Consider the following 17,206-nt stretch of genomic DNA (forward strand, 5'->3'; position numbering starts at 1 on the left):
ATCTACGAGTATTTCCTAAAAGTTTGTTTTGGCCACCTCCTTTAGCATATTATTTGAGAAATACTTTTATACTGACCTTCTTGGGTTTGGGAACGAAGTTTCTTGTCGATATGTGATCAGAATAAAAACTCTGCCAACAGATTCTATCTCAAGTGTATGGTTATAAGATAATGGACCTGATATTTAGCTCATAAAATTCTGTTTCCAAGGAGGGATTTTTTTCATCTCATTGTTCATATTCCTCTAAATTTAGATGTCTAGGTCTGCAGCTGAAAGTGAGCTTTAATCTAGCCACCTAAAATCTAAGTGACTAGATCTAGGTGTGCTACTATAGCACACCTAGATACAGGTTTTATTTATTTATTTATAGCATTTGTATCCCACATTTTCCCACCTATTTGCAGGCTCAATGTGGCTTACATTGTTCCGTAATGGTGATCACCAATTCTGGAAAAGAGAAATACATAGTAAAATGGAGGGCTAAATTCTATATATCGTACCTGGAAAATCCTAGTCATATTCTCTAAAGTAAGCCTTGCAATCCTTCTGCATATCCTCACAGTCTAGTCTGGGGTGATTCCCAGGTCCACCTCAATCCTTCTAGGGCCTTCGCTCCAGGAGCCGTGCATTTCCACCAGCTGTCTTCCAGGTACTGTGGAGGACTTGCAGTCCATCGTCATATTCTCACAGCCTAGTCCAGGGTTACTCCCAGGTCCACCCCGATCCTTCCAGGGCCTTCGCTCCAGGAGCCGTGCACCGAAACATCCTCGCAAAACTTTTTATACTTTCTCTCTGGTATTTCTTATGGCTCCAGTACAGTTCTTCTTCTTGGTACTTTCCCTTCCCAATCTCTTTCATCATCTGAAACCAATATATACTGCAGGAACACACTGTCCACATTCTACTTTCATCATCTCACTCTCCAAATTGTCTTCTCCCTTCTCAGCTCTCAACTTTCAACATTTCTTTCCTTCCTTTCATTCAACCATCTCCATTCCTTCTGAGTATATCTTGTATTTGTCACTGTTGTCATGCCTCTCCTACTCTTCTTTTTACTTTCTTGCTCTTTCTCCTGCTCTCCGCTGGGGATATCAATCCCAATCCTTGTCCTCCACATCAGTTCTAATCCTATTCCTGCAGGTCACACAATGATGTCTCCAATTTAATTTATGTTCCTCTCCTTTCCCCTATCTCTCTACCTTTCCCATGTGCTCTATGGAATGCCCACTCTGACTGTAACAAACTTTCCTACATCCACGACTTCTTTATCTCTTGTAGTCTTCATTTGCTTGCCCTAACTGAGACTTGCCTTTGCCCTGAAGACTCTGCTTCAGCTACAGCCCTGTGTCATGGAGGTTATCTTTTTTCCCATATTCCTCGCCCATTTGGCCACGGAAGTGGTGTTGGGCTACTATTTTCATCCTCTTGTGGATTTCATCCTCTTCTTCCACCTCAATCCTACTGCTTTTCTTCCTTCAAAGTCCACTCCATCCATTTATTCACTCTTCTTCCTCTCTGAATAGCTGTCATTTATCGACCCCCTGATAAGTCCCTTTCTTCCTTTCTTACTGATTTTGACTCCTGGCTTTCCTTCTTTCTTGAACCTTCATCTCCTTCCCTCATTCTTTTGGATTTTAACATTCATGCAAATGATCCCTCTGACTCTTATGCCTCTCAGTTTCTTGTTTTAAGATCCTCTTTTAATCTTCAACTGTGCTCCACTACCCCTACTCACCAGAACGGTCACTGTCTTGATCTTATCTTCTTCTCCAACTGCTCACTCTCCAGTTTCTGCGCCTCAGCTCTTCCCTGTCTGATCATCACACTTAAACATCCTCCCCCTGTCCCATCCAATTTCTACCAATACATTTAGGAATCTTCATGCTATTGTCTCTTCTACTCTGTCCTCCAGTGTTTCAAACCTCTTTTCAACCACCATGTTATCCAAGTTTGTCATTGAGGCTGTCTACTCCTATAATACTATTCTGTACTCTGCTCTGGTTACTCTCACTCCTCCAATTCCATGTTCTGTAAGGTATACCAAACCTCAGCCTTGGCTGACCTCTAGAATCCGCTACTTATGTTCCTGTTCCCGATCTGCCAAATGCCTTTGGCTGAAATCCTGTGCCCATCCTGACTTCATACATTTCAAATTCTTGCTGATCTTCTTCCAGTCTGCTCTTTCACTTGCCAAACTGGACTACTACATCCAGTTGACAAACTCTCTTGGCTGAAACCCTCAATGTCTCTTTGCCATACTGAAGTCTCTCCTCATAGTGCCTTTGCTTCCAACTCCCCCTTCACTTTCTCCCCAGACTTTGGCTGAGTATTTTTATGATAAGGTTCACAAGATTAACCATGAATTCTCAACCAAGTCACCTCTACCTCTCCTTCCCTTAGTCCATCCTCTCAATCCCCCTTAAAACCCTGCCTCCTTTTCTTCCTTTTTCTGAAATCACTGAGGAGGAAACTGCACATTTTCTTTCCTCCTTCAAACTGACTACCTTTTCCTCTGATCCTATTCTTGCCCATTTACTTAGCACTATCTCTCCTACCGTCATCCTTTCTGTCATATCCTCAATCTTTCACTTTCCTGTCCTTCTAACTATTGTCCCATCTGCCTCCTCCCTTTCCTATCCAAGATACTGGAATGTGCTGTTACAGTATCATTGTGTTGACTTTCTTTCATCTCAAGCTATTCTAGATCCACTTCAATCTGTATTATGCCCTCTTCACTCAACTGAAACAGCCCTTGCTAAATTCTCTAATGACCTCTATTCTATCCTCATCCTTCTTGATCTATCTGCTGCTTTTGACATTGTTGATCACCACCTACTCCTTGATACACTGTCCTCACTTGGATTTCAGGGCTCTGTTCTTTCCTGGTTTTCTTCTTATCTCTCCCATCGCACTTTTAGTGTATCCTCTGGCGGAACGTCTTCCACTTCTATCCCACTATCAATTGGTGTACCTCAGGGCTCTGTCTCGGGACCTCTTCTATTTTTTCATCTATACTTCTTCCCTTGATACTCTGATCTCATCCCATGGATTTCAGTATCACCTTTATGCTGATGACTCTCCACACCTGAAATCTCAGCAGGAATCCAGGCCAAAGTATCAGCCTGCCTGTCTGACTGCTGCCATCTGAAACTAAAGATGACCAAGACTGAGTTTCTTGTCTTTCTCCCTAAACCCACCTCTCCTCTTCCCCCATTCTCTATCTCTGTGGAAAACACTCATCCTCCTTGTCTCAGCTCCCAACCTTGGGGTTATCTTTGACTCCTCTCTTTCTCTCTCTCTCTCTCTCTCTCTCTCTCTCTCTCTTTCTCTGCACATATCCAACAGACTGCTAAAACCTGTCATTTCTTTCTCTATAATATCACCAAAAGTTGTCCTTTCCTTTCTGAGCACACTACCAAAACGCTTATCCACACTCTAATCACCTCTCACTTAGACTATTGCAACTTGCTTCTCACAGGTCTCCAACTAATCTATCTTTTTCCCCTTCAATATGTTCAAAATTCTGCTACACGACTTATATTCCACCAGTGTCACTATGTTCATATTAGCCCTCTCCTCAAGTCACTTCATTGGCTCCCTATCCATTTCTGCATACAGTTCAAACTCCTCTTATTGACTTACAAGTACATTCACGCTGTAGCTCCTCAGTACCTCTCCACTCTTATCTCTCCCTACAGTCATCCATGGGAACTCCGTTCATTGAGTAAATCTCTCATATATGAAGCCTTCTCTTCCACTGCCAACTCCAGACACTGTTCTTTTTATCTTGCTGCACCATATGCCTGGAATAGACTTCCTGAGCCAGTATGTCAAAGACAAAGACAAGGAGAATAGCAGTGTGGGACTTGGAAAAGAGCAGCTGAGGGAAAGGGGGGTTTTGGTGGAGAAAACAGACATGAAGGTGAGAAAACGAGAAGTGTGGGGGAGAGGGAGTAAGAATAGAAGAAAGTGAGATGAGAGAAGCTGTAGAGAGAAACCATGGAGAGACAAATATACATGGAGGAAAGAGAAATGATGATGACATGGAAAGAATAGAACAGAATCCTAAAAAGAAGGAACGTAAGGCTAGAGAAGACCTCCCGCCGCCCCCCCCCCCCACCTAGTGAAGACTTACCTATCGTTCTCCCCTCCTCCTGTTCTATCAATAATTGCATTCTACCCAACTTCCCTCCTCCATCTGTCTGCTGTTCTTCTCTGTTGTATTTTTCCATTTAATTTATATTAGATTATAAGCTGCCTAGATATGACTCTAAGGCGGGATAGAAAGTGTAAATGAAACTTGAAAACTTGATTTTAAGTCTGAGGGCAGGAAGCACCACATGCAAATGTGGCCCTAGGGTCTGTGGAGCAACTGATTGCTGAGCTTCCAAGGTTTGTGCATGCAGGTGGTGGAGCAGCTCATAGGGCCTTTCTGGATGTGGAATTGCTATTTTATTTATTTAGATTTTGTTCACACCTTTTCGGTAGTATCTCAAGGTGAGTTACATTGAGATACACTGGCTATTTTGTATTTGTTTTGTATTTTGTATTGTATTTCAGTCTGTGAGTTCCAGATATGAATGGTGTCTGGGGCTCTGAGAAGAGGGAGTAGGAATATGATCCTTGCCAGGAAGGGTGAAGATAAATATTTGAAATGTGCAATGAATCTGAAGTATGAGGGATGGGTGAGGCTAGCATGCAGGGGAGGGGCACTGCCCACATAGAGTGAGAGGAAACATAATAGGAGGAAGAATTAGTAGTGGGCAAGGCAGGTCAGGGTAGGAGGAAGTAAAGAGCAGAGAGTATAGAATATGTTAGTCAAGTAGGTATTGAGGGGGGGTATTAAGCATCCTACCCCAAAACTAAAGTCAAATTGCATTGGGAGAAGGAAGTAAGGGAAAAACAGAATAAGATGATGAGAGGAGGAAGAAGATATTAAGGCAGGAAGGGACTGAGAAAGAAGTGGGGATAGTGTGAGAGAAAAGAAAGTGTATGGTGTGCATAGGTTAGGTAAAGAAGAGGGACTATTGAGGACTAGCTGGGAGGAGGAGAATATGGGTTGTATAGAAAAGCCAGGGTGGACTGGAATACATAGCATGAGTGTGGTGTAGATAGGTTGGGAATAGGACGGTAAACTGTGGGGATGAATTGGTGTTGGGGAGGAAGAGAGACTGGTGGGACTTGTGTGCTACCCCTAGCATTTCTTTTACCCACAAGTCCTCCCTCTTTGTGCACCACCTGCTGTGCTTATCATTTAAAGACAGCCTGACCAGTTGTGTTCACAATCCACCATGGTTTGATTTCCTTTATATTGACTTGGTAATTTGTGCTGAATTGAGAACCCCCAATCATTTTGAAAAGTTGGCTCCTATGCCTATTATATTCCTTAACCCCCCTGTATCATGGTTTAGAAGAAGTACTATTTTATTGGGGAATATGATTTTGTTGAGTCATTCTAGCAACTGTTTTGTAGTATAGCTTCTCTAGAGGCAACTCTCAAAGGCTGGTACAGTATTGTCCAGGGAGTTTCCTGATGTTAAGCTTTGTTTTATTCAAGCATTACCTAATCTGTAATATATGAAAGCATAAAAAGAATGAAATAAACTTTGTATTCTTCCTTAAGTCACAGAGAGGTTGCAATAGAATAATAGCAAATAGACTATTAAACAAACCAATAGGGCCCGATGTTCAGCATCTCGGCAGATAACCGGTCATTTTCAGCGGCATTTAACCAGTTATTGCTGCTGAAAATACTACTACTACTTAACATTTCTAGAGCGCTACTAGGGTTACGCAGCGCTGTACAATTTAACAAAGAGAGACAGTCCCTGCTCAAAGAGCTTACAATCTAATAGACAAGTGAACGGTCGGTCCGATAGGGGCAGTCAAATTGGGGCAGTCTGGATTCACTGGTTATTGCCAAAAATAAATCTGGCGATGTTGGTGTGTTCCTGGGGCATGACTGGTTAAGTCCCGATATTCAGAACTTAACCAGCCAAGCTTAGCAGCCAAATAAGACCACATAAAAAGCAGGCCTATCTTTGCCTATCTGAATATCAACTTAACTGGTCATGTGCTGGCCGGCATGGAAAAACCAGATATTCAATGCTGGTCATCGGAAATGGCCCAGCATTGAATATCTGGATTGAACATCGGCAGCCGGCAAAGTGTTGCCCACCACTGGCTGAATATTGTGAGGGATAGTGGCCACCCCAAGAACTTCCCCATATTCTCCTCACTTATGTATAACTGTTATCCCATGCACCCAGCATTCCATAACAACCAACACAGATCCATCCTTTATAAGTTACTAGTTATCCTTCCATAGCTCTATCTATAATATCAGTTTTGGTATCTAATGGCTACTTGACCAGTATAGCTGATCTTCACCTTTCCCTAGTTACTGAAAGTACAACTAGAGAAACTACTACCAAACAAAAATCAAAGAAACACCTGGGATAAGATCTAACTACCTAATTTCCTTAATTAGGTAGCTAGCCCCTTTAGAAACTGACCCCTGTATTAAGTTTGTTATTGATTATTTTAGTAAGTTGAAGTTCCAATATTCACAGATTCAAAGCTGGACTCAAATTAGGTTGAAGGAGATCCCAGAACCAATGAGTCATCAGAACATAAAAGATTGGTGTGTTGTTGCAGATGAACCCAGCAGATGTTACTTCCATGATGGTGATGGCATGTGTGAGGAGTTTGAGAGGATGACGAGCATCAAGGACTGTGGTGTCTACACACCCAAAGGTTTCCTGGATCAGTGGGCATCTAATGTTTCAGTCTCACACCAAAGTGACCAACATTGTCCAAGCTGGGTGGTTATTGGACAACCAGCAGCAATGCAGGTAAGGATCTCTTCTCCCTCCCTCCCTCCCTCCCTCATCTCTTTGCTGTAGCCTCTTTCCCAGTCACTGAATAGCAGCTTGTTGAGTCATTCTAGCAACTGTTTTGTAGTATAGTTTCTCTAGAGGCAACTCTCAAAGGCTGGTACAGTATTGTCCGGGGAGTTTCCTGATCTATCTCAGGATGATGTCATCACATAGCATACCATGTGGAATCTCTGAGAGCAGCTGTATTTTGTTTGCTCTGTAGTGGCAAAACAGAGCCAATAACGGTTGTCTGTTTTAACAAAGAACACAGATCTATGATTTGAGGTATAGCATGATAATTTATCCATAACTGAAACAATTGTAAGGTGGTTGGTTACCTATATTAAATTAGGCACAGAGTATATACCAAGTGTTGAGTTTAATGGTAATTTATGCTATCTAGAAAGTAAGTTTTGTCACTGATCCAAGGAACTGCTGCCAAAGAGTCAGATGCTTCCTTATCACCTTGGAGAGAGCATTCTATTTTACAGTTTTAGAAATAATGATGGCACCATTTCAGGGTGGACTTAGCACGTACTGTACCAGTGTCTTTTATTCTGAGCATTTCTTCAGCTGTGGCACAGGATTCTTTGTTTCCTTCTTACTAATTGAGGGTGCAGAACTGTCTGACAGGGTTTCCTGCTTATAGGCAATGACTCCATGTTACAGCAAAAAATGAAGATACTGAATTTTAATAGTGCTGGACAGGTTGTTGGAGTGGAAAGAGTCATATTCAAGAATGTTACATCTGTTACATTTTAATGTTCATTGTTTTCAAAAGCACTACCATAAAATAGCATGTTTTGCTAAGCTTCTATTTTTACAGTAAGTCTTTGACACACACTGACATTTGCTTGTATCCTGTAGGAAATTAACACAAAGACTCGGACAGATTGTTTTCCTCATAGGTCTTTGAAGGGAAATGCTGTGCTCTATTAGTGAGAGACAAATGAGGCATTTGTATAGAATAGCAACAAGGGTGCAAGGAAGTCAGGTCATCCTAACTCTGACTGGCATCATTTCTCCTCAGAAGCCCTTCAGTGGCTTAGAAGCACTATCAACCAGTATTTGAAGCAATTTAGCTGGGCAGGAGAGACTCTTGCCCAGTTAAATCACAATGGTAGGGTAATCCCTGAATTTTCAGCAGCACATAAATATGCCGCTGAAAATGCAAAGTGACTGCTGCAGCATTATCTGGTTCATGCTAGGGCAGTCAAAGGGCAAAGTCTGGGTAGATCTGGGATTACCTGGATGAGTGCCTAGATAAAGGGTCAGGGGGTCATGAGCTTGATATACCGCCTTTCTGTGGTACAACCAAAGTGGTTTACATATTCAAAGCAGGTAGTTTTTCTGTCACTACTGGGCTCACAATTTAAGTTTTGTACCTGGGGCAATGGAGGGTTAAGGGGTTCTTTTACTAAGCTGCAGGAGAAAGGACCCTGCGGCAGGGGACGTTTTTCACGCACGCCAGGGCCCTTTTTACTGCAGTGGGTATAAAGCCCACCCAAAAACTGGCTATGTGGTAGGATAACTCTTACCACATGGCCATGCGGCGGGAAGCACTTCCTGCTATCCATTGAGGTGGTGGTAAGGACTCTCGTGGTAACCCAGTGGTAACTGGGCAGTGCATGGCGATGTCCAGTTACTGCCAGGTTAACACCGCGCTAGACAAACACAATTTCCGGGTAGTGCCAGAAATGACACGCTCTACCTGGAACTACCATTGGTGGCCATGTTGACCTGGTGGTAGTTCAGTTTTAGCATGCAGTAAACCCGCATTGGGCTTACCGCTGCTTTATAAAAGGGCCCCTAAGTGACTTGCCCAGAGTCATAAGGAGCTACAGTGTGAATTGATCCCAGTTCCCCAGGATTTCAACCTACTGCACTAACCATTAGGTTACTCCTCCACTTAGAGCAACGAAAAGGTTCTGAATATCAGCAGCCACCCAGGTACTTCCAGCAGACTGCCAAGACCCAAATATTCAATGCTGGGCCCATATTAGACAGCATGAATACATGGGTCATATTCTCCCCCTTGCAGTCAGCATCTTTCTGATTGTTGACCACTAGGGGTTGCATATCTGCCTGTATGTCTAAAATGGAAGATTTTTATCTACAATGTATAAGCCAGATAAACTGAAATGTATACAACAGTCCCAAATTTCTGGTGATATCACAAACTTTCTTTGCTTTCTCATGGTTATATTTCAGAAGGGTAGTTGTGTTCATCGCAGAAGCAAAAATGACACAGAGGTTGGTGGCACCTTATAGACTAAGGAATAGATTTTATATATTATGCCTAAAATATCGATGTCAAAACAAAATGCACCTAGGCGTATTCTATAAAGTACACCTAAACCTATGCATACTTTATAGAATAAGCCAAAATTTCTGCGCAATTCATAGAATATGCCCATCTGCATGACTAAATTTAGTCATGGGCGGTTATACCAAGTAAAACGGTGTAAATGCTGACTCCTAAATAACGAGCGGACTGGGTGCTGTGCATGCTCACTTTCACTAAAACTGAACATACATGCGACTAGAGGGAAGCAGGGCAGGCAATGTAAGGAGAGCAGCGCTAGAGAAATGCTTCAGCTGACAGGGGTTGAGGACCCCCTCCAGCCAAACCAGGGGCCCTGGATCCATTTTGGGGTGCCCAGGCCCCAGTCCCTCTCCCCTGTAGCTACGCCACTGTTTATATCTGTTCAGACCCTGAAGTAGGCACACGTGTCAAAACATGGTACTGTGTCAAGTCATCATCAAATAAAAATTTTAAACTACATATTGAGTGTCCTTGGTCTGTTTTGAAGAGCCCAATCCTGTTTCCACTTCTTGTCTGGTTGTGTTTTTCATGAGGGACTTTGATGTTCTTTCCACTTCTATGGTTCTTTTGTACTGCCAGTATTCAACAGGAACATCCAATTAGTTCCCAAGGCACCCTGAAAGCCTCTCTCAATGTTTTTTGTGTTGGCTGAGGAAATCAGTACCTGTCAAATGAAGCCTCCAAAGCCCATCTACAGAAATAACTGTCACAGTCTAAAATAACAAATTCCCGGTACAAATATGGTTACTAGAACTTCGTGTTGCAGTATTTTCCAACAAGTGCATCTGTGACTTCACCTAGGCCACTTTAGGCAATGCCACATGGATGGGGCCATGGCAGTTTGTTGAGAACTGGTTGTAAACAGTAGCACATTTTCAGCAGATGCCATTATAGAGGGTATTGTAGATGACAGGAGACTAATTCCGTAAAGATGTTCTGAAAATTTGAAAGAACCTGACACAAATTTCTTGCAACTTTGTCTCATATTTTTATATTGTCCTTTCACTTATTCTCTTTATTTTGTTTTATCTAATCCTGTATCTCTTGCTGTCTGTACATTAGTTCATAATTTAGTTTTCTCCTTCCCTTTATATAGCTGCTCCTCCTTCTCTGTCATAAAGCATATGAGGACAGACTTATAGACTTTAGTATGTATAGAAAGGTGGGAGAGTGGGAATATGATAGAGACATTTAAATATTTCCGTGGCATTAATGTACAAAAGGTGAGCCTTTTTCAAATGAAGGAAAACTCTGGAATGAGAGAGCATAGGATGAAATTAAAAGTTTATAGGCTCAGGAGTAATCTGAGGAAATACTTTTTTCATGGAAAGGGTGGTGAATGTTTGGAATAGCCTCCTGATGGAGGAGGTGGAGGCAAGGACTGTGTCTGAATTTAAGAAAGCATCAGACAGGCACATGGGATTTCTTAGGGAGAGGAGGAGATAGTGGATGCTGAGGATGGGTAGACTGGATGGGCCATTTGGCCCTTATCTGCCATCATGTTTCTATTATGAAAACCTTACATTTTGGGATAATTGACTGGGGAAGAAACTAAAAGGAATATGCAGATTTTAGAACACTCAGAACTCAAACGGAGTTTGCATTCATTTACACATAGCCAGGTAGTGCATACCTGAATTTTCAACAACTGACTGCTGTGGACTGAGTATTACCCCTTAATATTTCCTCTTGCTTTACCTCAGTCTGGCTAATAAATACAATTATTCTATTTTAATTATTCTGAATTATCAATAGTTTATTTTCGCTTTGATAATTTCTTACTATAAATCATGGTATTATTTGAAACAGAATTTTGAAGGCAAAGCAATACCCTTGCATATCTCATCCTGGGCAAATTTTTACTAGCAATTCTTGTTAGGTGGGGTCCTGTTTACTAAGCCACTCTGTAGGCACGCTAGCATTTTTAGTGCACGCTAATAGTTACCTCCACCGGGAGGCCATTCCATGCCTCCACCACCCTTTCTGTGAAATAATACTTCCTTAGGTTGCTCCTAAGCCTATTCCCTCTCAACTTTGTTGTATGCCCCCTCATTCCAGAGCTCTCCTTCATTTGAAAAAGGCTCTCTTCCTGTACATAAATGCCCTTGAGAAATTTAAATGTTTCTATCATGTCTCCTCTCTCCCTCCTCTTTTCCAGTGTATACATGTTGAGGTTCATAAGCCTGTCCCTATAATATTTGCATTCAAGACCATTTACTAATTTTGTTGCCGCCCTCTGGACCGACTCCATTCTGTTTATATCTTTCCATAGGTGCAGTCTCCAGAACTGCATGCAGTACTCCAAATGAGGCCTCACCAGAGACTTACACAACGGCACTATCACCTCCTTTTTCCTGCTGGTCATGCCTCTCTTTATGCACCGAAGCATCCTTCTGGCTTTGGCCGTCGCTTTTTCTACCTGTTTGAAAGCTTTAAGGTTGTCAGACACAATTACCCCCAAAGGCCCGCTCTTCCTTCACACACTGAAGTGATACACCCCCTATACTGTAATGTTCCCTCTGATTTTTGCGACCCAAGTGCATGACCCTGCATTTTTTGGGATTAAACCATAGTTGCCAAATATCGGTCCATTCCTGCAGCTTCATTAGGTCCTTCCTCATGTCATTCACATCCTCCGGGGTGTCCACCCTGTTGCAGAGTTTAGTATCATCTGCAAAGAGACAAACCTTACCAGATAGCCCTTCCACAATATTGCTCACAAAGACATTAAAAAGAGTCGGCCCTAGGACCGATCCCTGCGGTACTCCACTGACGACCTCCTTTTCTTCAGAGCAAGCTCCATTTACCACCACCCTCTGTCTCCTACCATTCAACCAATTTTTTACCTAATCAATTACCCTAGGTCCCACACCGAGGGCACTCAATTTATTTATCAGTCGCCTGTGCAGAACTGTGTCAAAGGCTTTGCTGAAATCCAAGTATACCACATCAAGCGCCCCTCCCACATCCAACTGTTTGGTCACCCAGTCGAAGAAGACAGATTCATAAGACACAACCTGCCACTAGTAAAGCCATGCTACCTCGTGTTCCGCATTCCATGTAGTTCAAGAAATGTCACAATCCTCCTCTTTAGAAGCGTTTCCATTAGCTTACTCACCACCGAGATCAGACTGACAGGTCTGTAATTCCCTACCTCCTCCTTACTTCCACTCTTTTGCAAAGGAACCACATCCGCCCTTCTCCAGTCCACCGGGAGCACTCCAGTTTCTAAGGAAGCATTGAAGAGGTCCGTCAGCGGAGCCGACAAAACTTCTCCGAGTTCCTTAAGCACCCTCAGGTGTATCCCATCACCGCTCTGTCTACTTTTAGTTTGGCAAACCCCTCTTGAACACAGTCCTCCGTAAACGGGTCTTGGTCTACCATACATCCATCCCCTTTAGCCTTTGTTTTCTGCAGCCCTACCCCCGGTTTTTCATTCATGAACACAGAGCTAAAATAATCGTTAAGCAGTTCAGCTTTATCCTTATCATCTTCCACATATTTCTCTCCCTCAGCTTTGAGCCTCACAATGCTATTATGGCACTTCCTCTTGTCATTTACATATCTGAAAAAGGTCTTGTCCCCCAATTTTACCATATTAGCTATCTTTTCCTCCATTTGCTGCTTTGCTTTCCTGATAGCTTTTCCAGCTTCTCTTTGTTTGTTTAGGTATTCTCTCCTGTCTTCATCTTTCTGAGTCCTCTTATAACGAGCAAAGGCTAGCCTCCTTTCCCTTATCTTTTCAGCTACTACATTCGAGTACCAGAGAGGCCTTCTTTTCCTCTTACTTTTATGTAATTTTCTAACATAAAGGTTAGTTGCCTTTAATATAGCTTCTTTCAGTCTTGTCCATTGTTGTTCAACATCCTTCAGCTGTTCCCATCCCGCTAACTGTTCCTTGAGAAATTCCCCCATCTCAGCAAAGTTAGTTCCTTTGAAATCCAGGACCTTCAATCTTGGGTGAGCCCTCTCTTCTGTTTTAATATTGAACCATACCATACGATGAACACTAGATGCCAAATGGTCCGCCACCTTGACGTCAGAAACGTACTCTCCATTCGTAAGCACCAGGTCCAGAACAGCTCCATCCCGCATTGGTTCCATCACCCACTGCTGGAACAATTCTTCCTGTAGGGAATCTAAGATCTATTTGCTTCTAGATGATCCTGCAGCCGGGACACCCCAATCAACATCTGGCGTATTGAAGTCACCTATCAGTAGTACTTCCCCTTTCCTAGCTATCTTGCGTATGTCTTCAATTAAGTTCCTGTCCAGTTTCTTCGACTGTGAGGGAGGTCTGTATATCACTCCGATATAGATACATTTTCCTTTCTCTCTTTCCAGTTTAACCCACAGCGTTTCTTCCATACCCCACATTTCCTGCAGTTCTGTCACTTGGATATCATTCTTAGCATATAATGCCACACCTCTACCCTTTTTTCCTACTCTGTCCTTCCTGAATAGATTATAGCCAGGTATAGCAGCATCCCAGTCATGGTTCTCCATGAACCATGTCTCTGTGACTGCCACTAAATCCAAATCCGCTTCCATCATTGTAGCCTCAAGTTCTAGAAATTTGTTTCCCATACTACAGGCAATGGTATACAAGGCTCTCCAGATTTTACTCTTTTTATTCACTTCTATAGAGGCATTAGATGTCCTACCTTCCTTGGGGTTGATTATGGCTTTGTGGCCTTTTATACCCATTCTCATCAATTTTAGTTTAAGCCCTCTTTAGTACTTTAGCCAGCTTGTTGCTGAAGACACTCCTTCCCTTCCTTGACAGATGGACACCATCACCACTCAGTGCCTCTTGGAAAATCATCCCATGGTCTACGAAACCAAAGCACTCTCGTCGGCACCAACCATGCAGCCACACATTTATCTCCAAGATGCGAGCTTCTCTCACTCAACCTTTACCTTCGAAAGGGAGGATCGATGAGAACACTGCCTGCGCACCTAGACGCTTCACCCTCTGACCCAAAGCTACGAAGTCTCGTATCATACATTCAGTAGGATACTTAGTTGTATCATTTGTGCCAACATGGATGAGTAGCATAGCAGCGTGGTCTGTAGGCTTGATGAGTCTAGGCAATCTTTCCACAATATCGCAAATCTTGGCACCTGGCAGACAGCACACCTCTCTGGACAACATATCCGGCCAGCAGATGGGCGCTTCGGTACCCCTTAGAAGTGAATCTCCAACCACCACTACCTTTCGCTTGTTTTGGGCCAATTGTCCGGCTGTGTTGGCATTTTTGGTCATTGTTTCCTCCTGTTTTTTAGATGTTTCTAGCTCTTCTACCTCCAGGGCTGTGAACCGATTCTTTAGCTGAATAGAAGGTGGAGTTGGAGGATTGATCTTGTGGGACTTGGTGACCTGCTTCCAGCTGTGCTCTGTCTGCCCAAGATCTTCTGTCCCTTTGCTGGAAGTCCTCAACGTTTTTACCAGTGTCTCTGGGTCAAATTTCTGGTTGTCCCAGATGTTTCTTAGCCTTACCATTTCTTCTCTTAGTTCTTGTACTTCTTTCACAAGGGAATCAACTCAATGTATGAAACCAGAATCTTGTCTTGGTCCAAGGGTTTGGTCTTGACAGTGGTAGAAGCTGTACTGAAAGCAGTAGCTTTAGGGGTTCTTTGTTTCTTTACCATAGTTCCAAATGTAGGGGCTGTAGTACTTGTGATAATAAAATATGTAGCCTGTCATACAATTACCTGTTATTTCTCCTACTCCTGTTCTATGGGATATAGGGAGTAGGTAGTTGATGTGTAGTTTTAGGGTAAGAACTGAGAACCTGTTAAGATTTACTGTGTGGGTGGAATTTACTGTATGTATCTGACTATTTGAAATTCAGTGATTGAGCTTTTTCCTTCAGGGTATTTGTTTTTTGTTTTTATTTAATTCTGATGTACTGGTTGGTTGTAGACCTAATTCAATAGATTAATCTTGCAAAGTAGACCTAGAATAAATCTGATCCTGATCTATGGGTATAGCTGATTAACAATGATTGTTTTGATTGTACTGCCAATACAATACTGCCAACAGTGAAGGAAGTTTATTCCATAGTCTAGATCCAACGCATGGAAAAGAGGCTTTGAGAATAGATTTAAACTGAAAGTTTTTCAAAGAGGGGAAAACCCAGTTTCAAAGTTCTCAAAAAACCCGATGACCTTTCTATAGATGGTTCAATTCAGTTACTCCTTCAGAATTCAGACCAAAAATTGACTTAAAAATCAAGCATAAAATCCAATATGCTTATTTATCCTAAGCCAGTGAAAGTCTCATTACCAACACTTAAGTGTTATACTTACACCTCATATGTAACTTTCTTCATAGATTAACTCCTATCATGATTTGTGGGTCCTTATAGGGCTCATTTTTGAAAGAGAAGGACGTCCATCTTTCGACATACATCGGAAGATGGACGTCCTTCTCCCAGGGATGTCCAAATCGGTATAATCAAAACCCGATTTAGGACGTCTCCAACTGCACTCCGTCGCAAGGACGGACAAAGTTCAAGGGGGCATGTCGGAGGCATAGCAAAGGCGGGACCTGGGCATGCCTAACACTTGGGCGTCCAAGTGTTTGTCAAGGACGTCCTTGACCCATAATCAAAAAAACCAAGGACGTCCCTGACAAACACTTGGACGTTTTCACCCGGACCTGTTTTTCTTATGACTAAGGCACAAAAAGGTGCCGAAATGACCAGATGACCACTGGATAGAATCAGGGATGACCTCCCGTTACTCCCCCACTGGTCACTAACCCCCTCCCACCCTCAAAAAACGTGTTGTGCCAGCCTGTATGCCAGCCTCAGATGTCATACTCAGGTCCGTGACAGTGCATGCAGATCCCTGAAGCAGTTTTAGTGGGTACTATAGTGCACTTCAGACGGGCGGACCCTACCTGTTACATTTGTGAAGGGAACAGCGAGCTCTCCAAAATGCACCACAAACCCACTATACCCATATATAGATGCCCCCCTTCACCCGTAAGGGCTATGGTAATGGTATACAGTTGTAGGTAGTGTGTTTTGGGGGGCTCAGCACACAAAGTAAGGGAGCTATGTTCCTGGGAGCAATTTGTGAAGTCCACTGCAGTGCCCCCTAGGGTGCCCGGTTGGTGTCCTGGCACGTCAGGGGGACCAGTGCACTAGAAATGCTGGCTCCTCCCATGACCAAATGGCTTGCATTTGGCCATTTTTGACATGGACGTCTTTGGTTTTGAAAATCGCCAGAAGTCAGAAACGTCTAGGGATGACCAAATCCAGGAACGTCCAAATTTAAGGATTTAGATGTCCCTGACGGTATTTTGAAACAAAATATGGACGTCCATCTTGTTTCGAAAATATGGGTTTACCTGCCCCTGGATTTCACTGTTTTGCAAGGACGTCCAAATCGCAACTTAGATATCCCTTTAGAAAATGCCTCTCCACGTTTGCCTCGTCATTGATCCATTGGAGCACAATATCTCTGAAAACATCTGCCAATGAAGGCTATTCTGGAGAGATGCTGTCCTTCTGTCTTTAGATGTAGATTTTCAAAGCAGTCTATCCACCTGATTGTAAAGTTAAGGGACTAGAGCGAGGCAAAAAAAAGTAACCCCCTAGAGATTTTTGCTATTTTCTCAGCAACTGGTTTGAATTTCAGTGATTCACTTACTAGAATCCTTTACTTTTATAGCAGCATGATAATGTTAACTTATAGTCATAAAGACCTGGAGGAAAAGTCTCAAGTGTCGTGAAGTAACTCTGATCTTCACAGCTCAACTGTCTTTAACTTTACGGAGCAATCACTCTCATCATTGGCATAAAAACCTTCAAACATTCTTGAAAACTCTTTAATATAAAATGACAAAAGTTCTTTTAACGGTTCTACTGAATAGTTAGTAACCAGGAACTTTTCTTTGCAGTGGCACAGTCTTGTTTCCTTCCACAGCCGACAATGGCCAGTTTCAGGTCCTGCTTCAGGGTCCGTGGTCAGTGCGACTGTTTCTCTTCTG

General features: G+C 42.8%; 1 protein-coding gene across 1 annotated transcript in view; it reads left to right on the forward strand.

Moving 5' to 3' along the window:
* PAPPA (pappalysin 1) overlaps positions 1–17,206 on the forward strand; it is a 595,681-nt gene that overhangs the window by 306,959 nt on the left and 271,516 nt on the right. Inside the window, exon 10 of the mRNA XM_030207548.1 lies at positions 6,658–6,854. Within this exon, the coding sequence (XP_030063408.1) occupies positions 6,658–6,854 (197 nt within the window). The remainder of the gene's footprint in view (positions 1–6,657; positions 6,855–17,206) is intronic.

The sequence above is a fragment of the Microcaecilia unicolor genome, chromosome 6, assembly GCF_901765095.1.
Source record: "Microcaecilia unicolor chromosome 6, aMicUni1.1, whole genome shotgun sequence".
NCBI classification, from domain to species: Eukaryota; Metazoa; Chordata; class Amphibia; order Gymnophiona; family Siphonopidae; genus Microcaecilia; species Microcaecilia unicolor.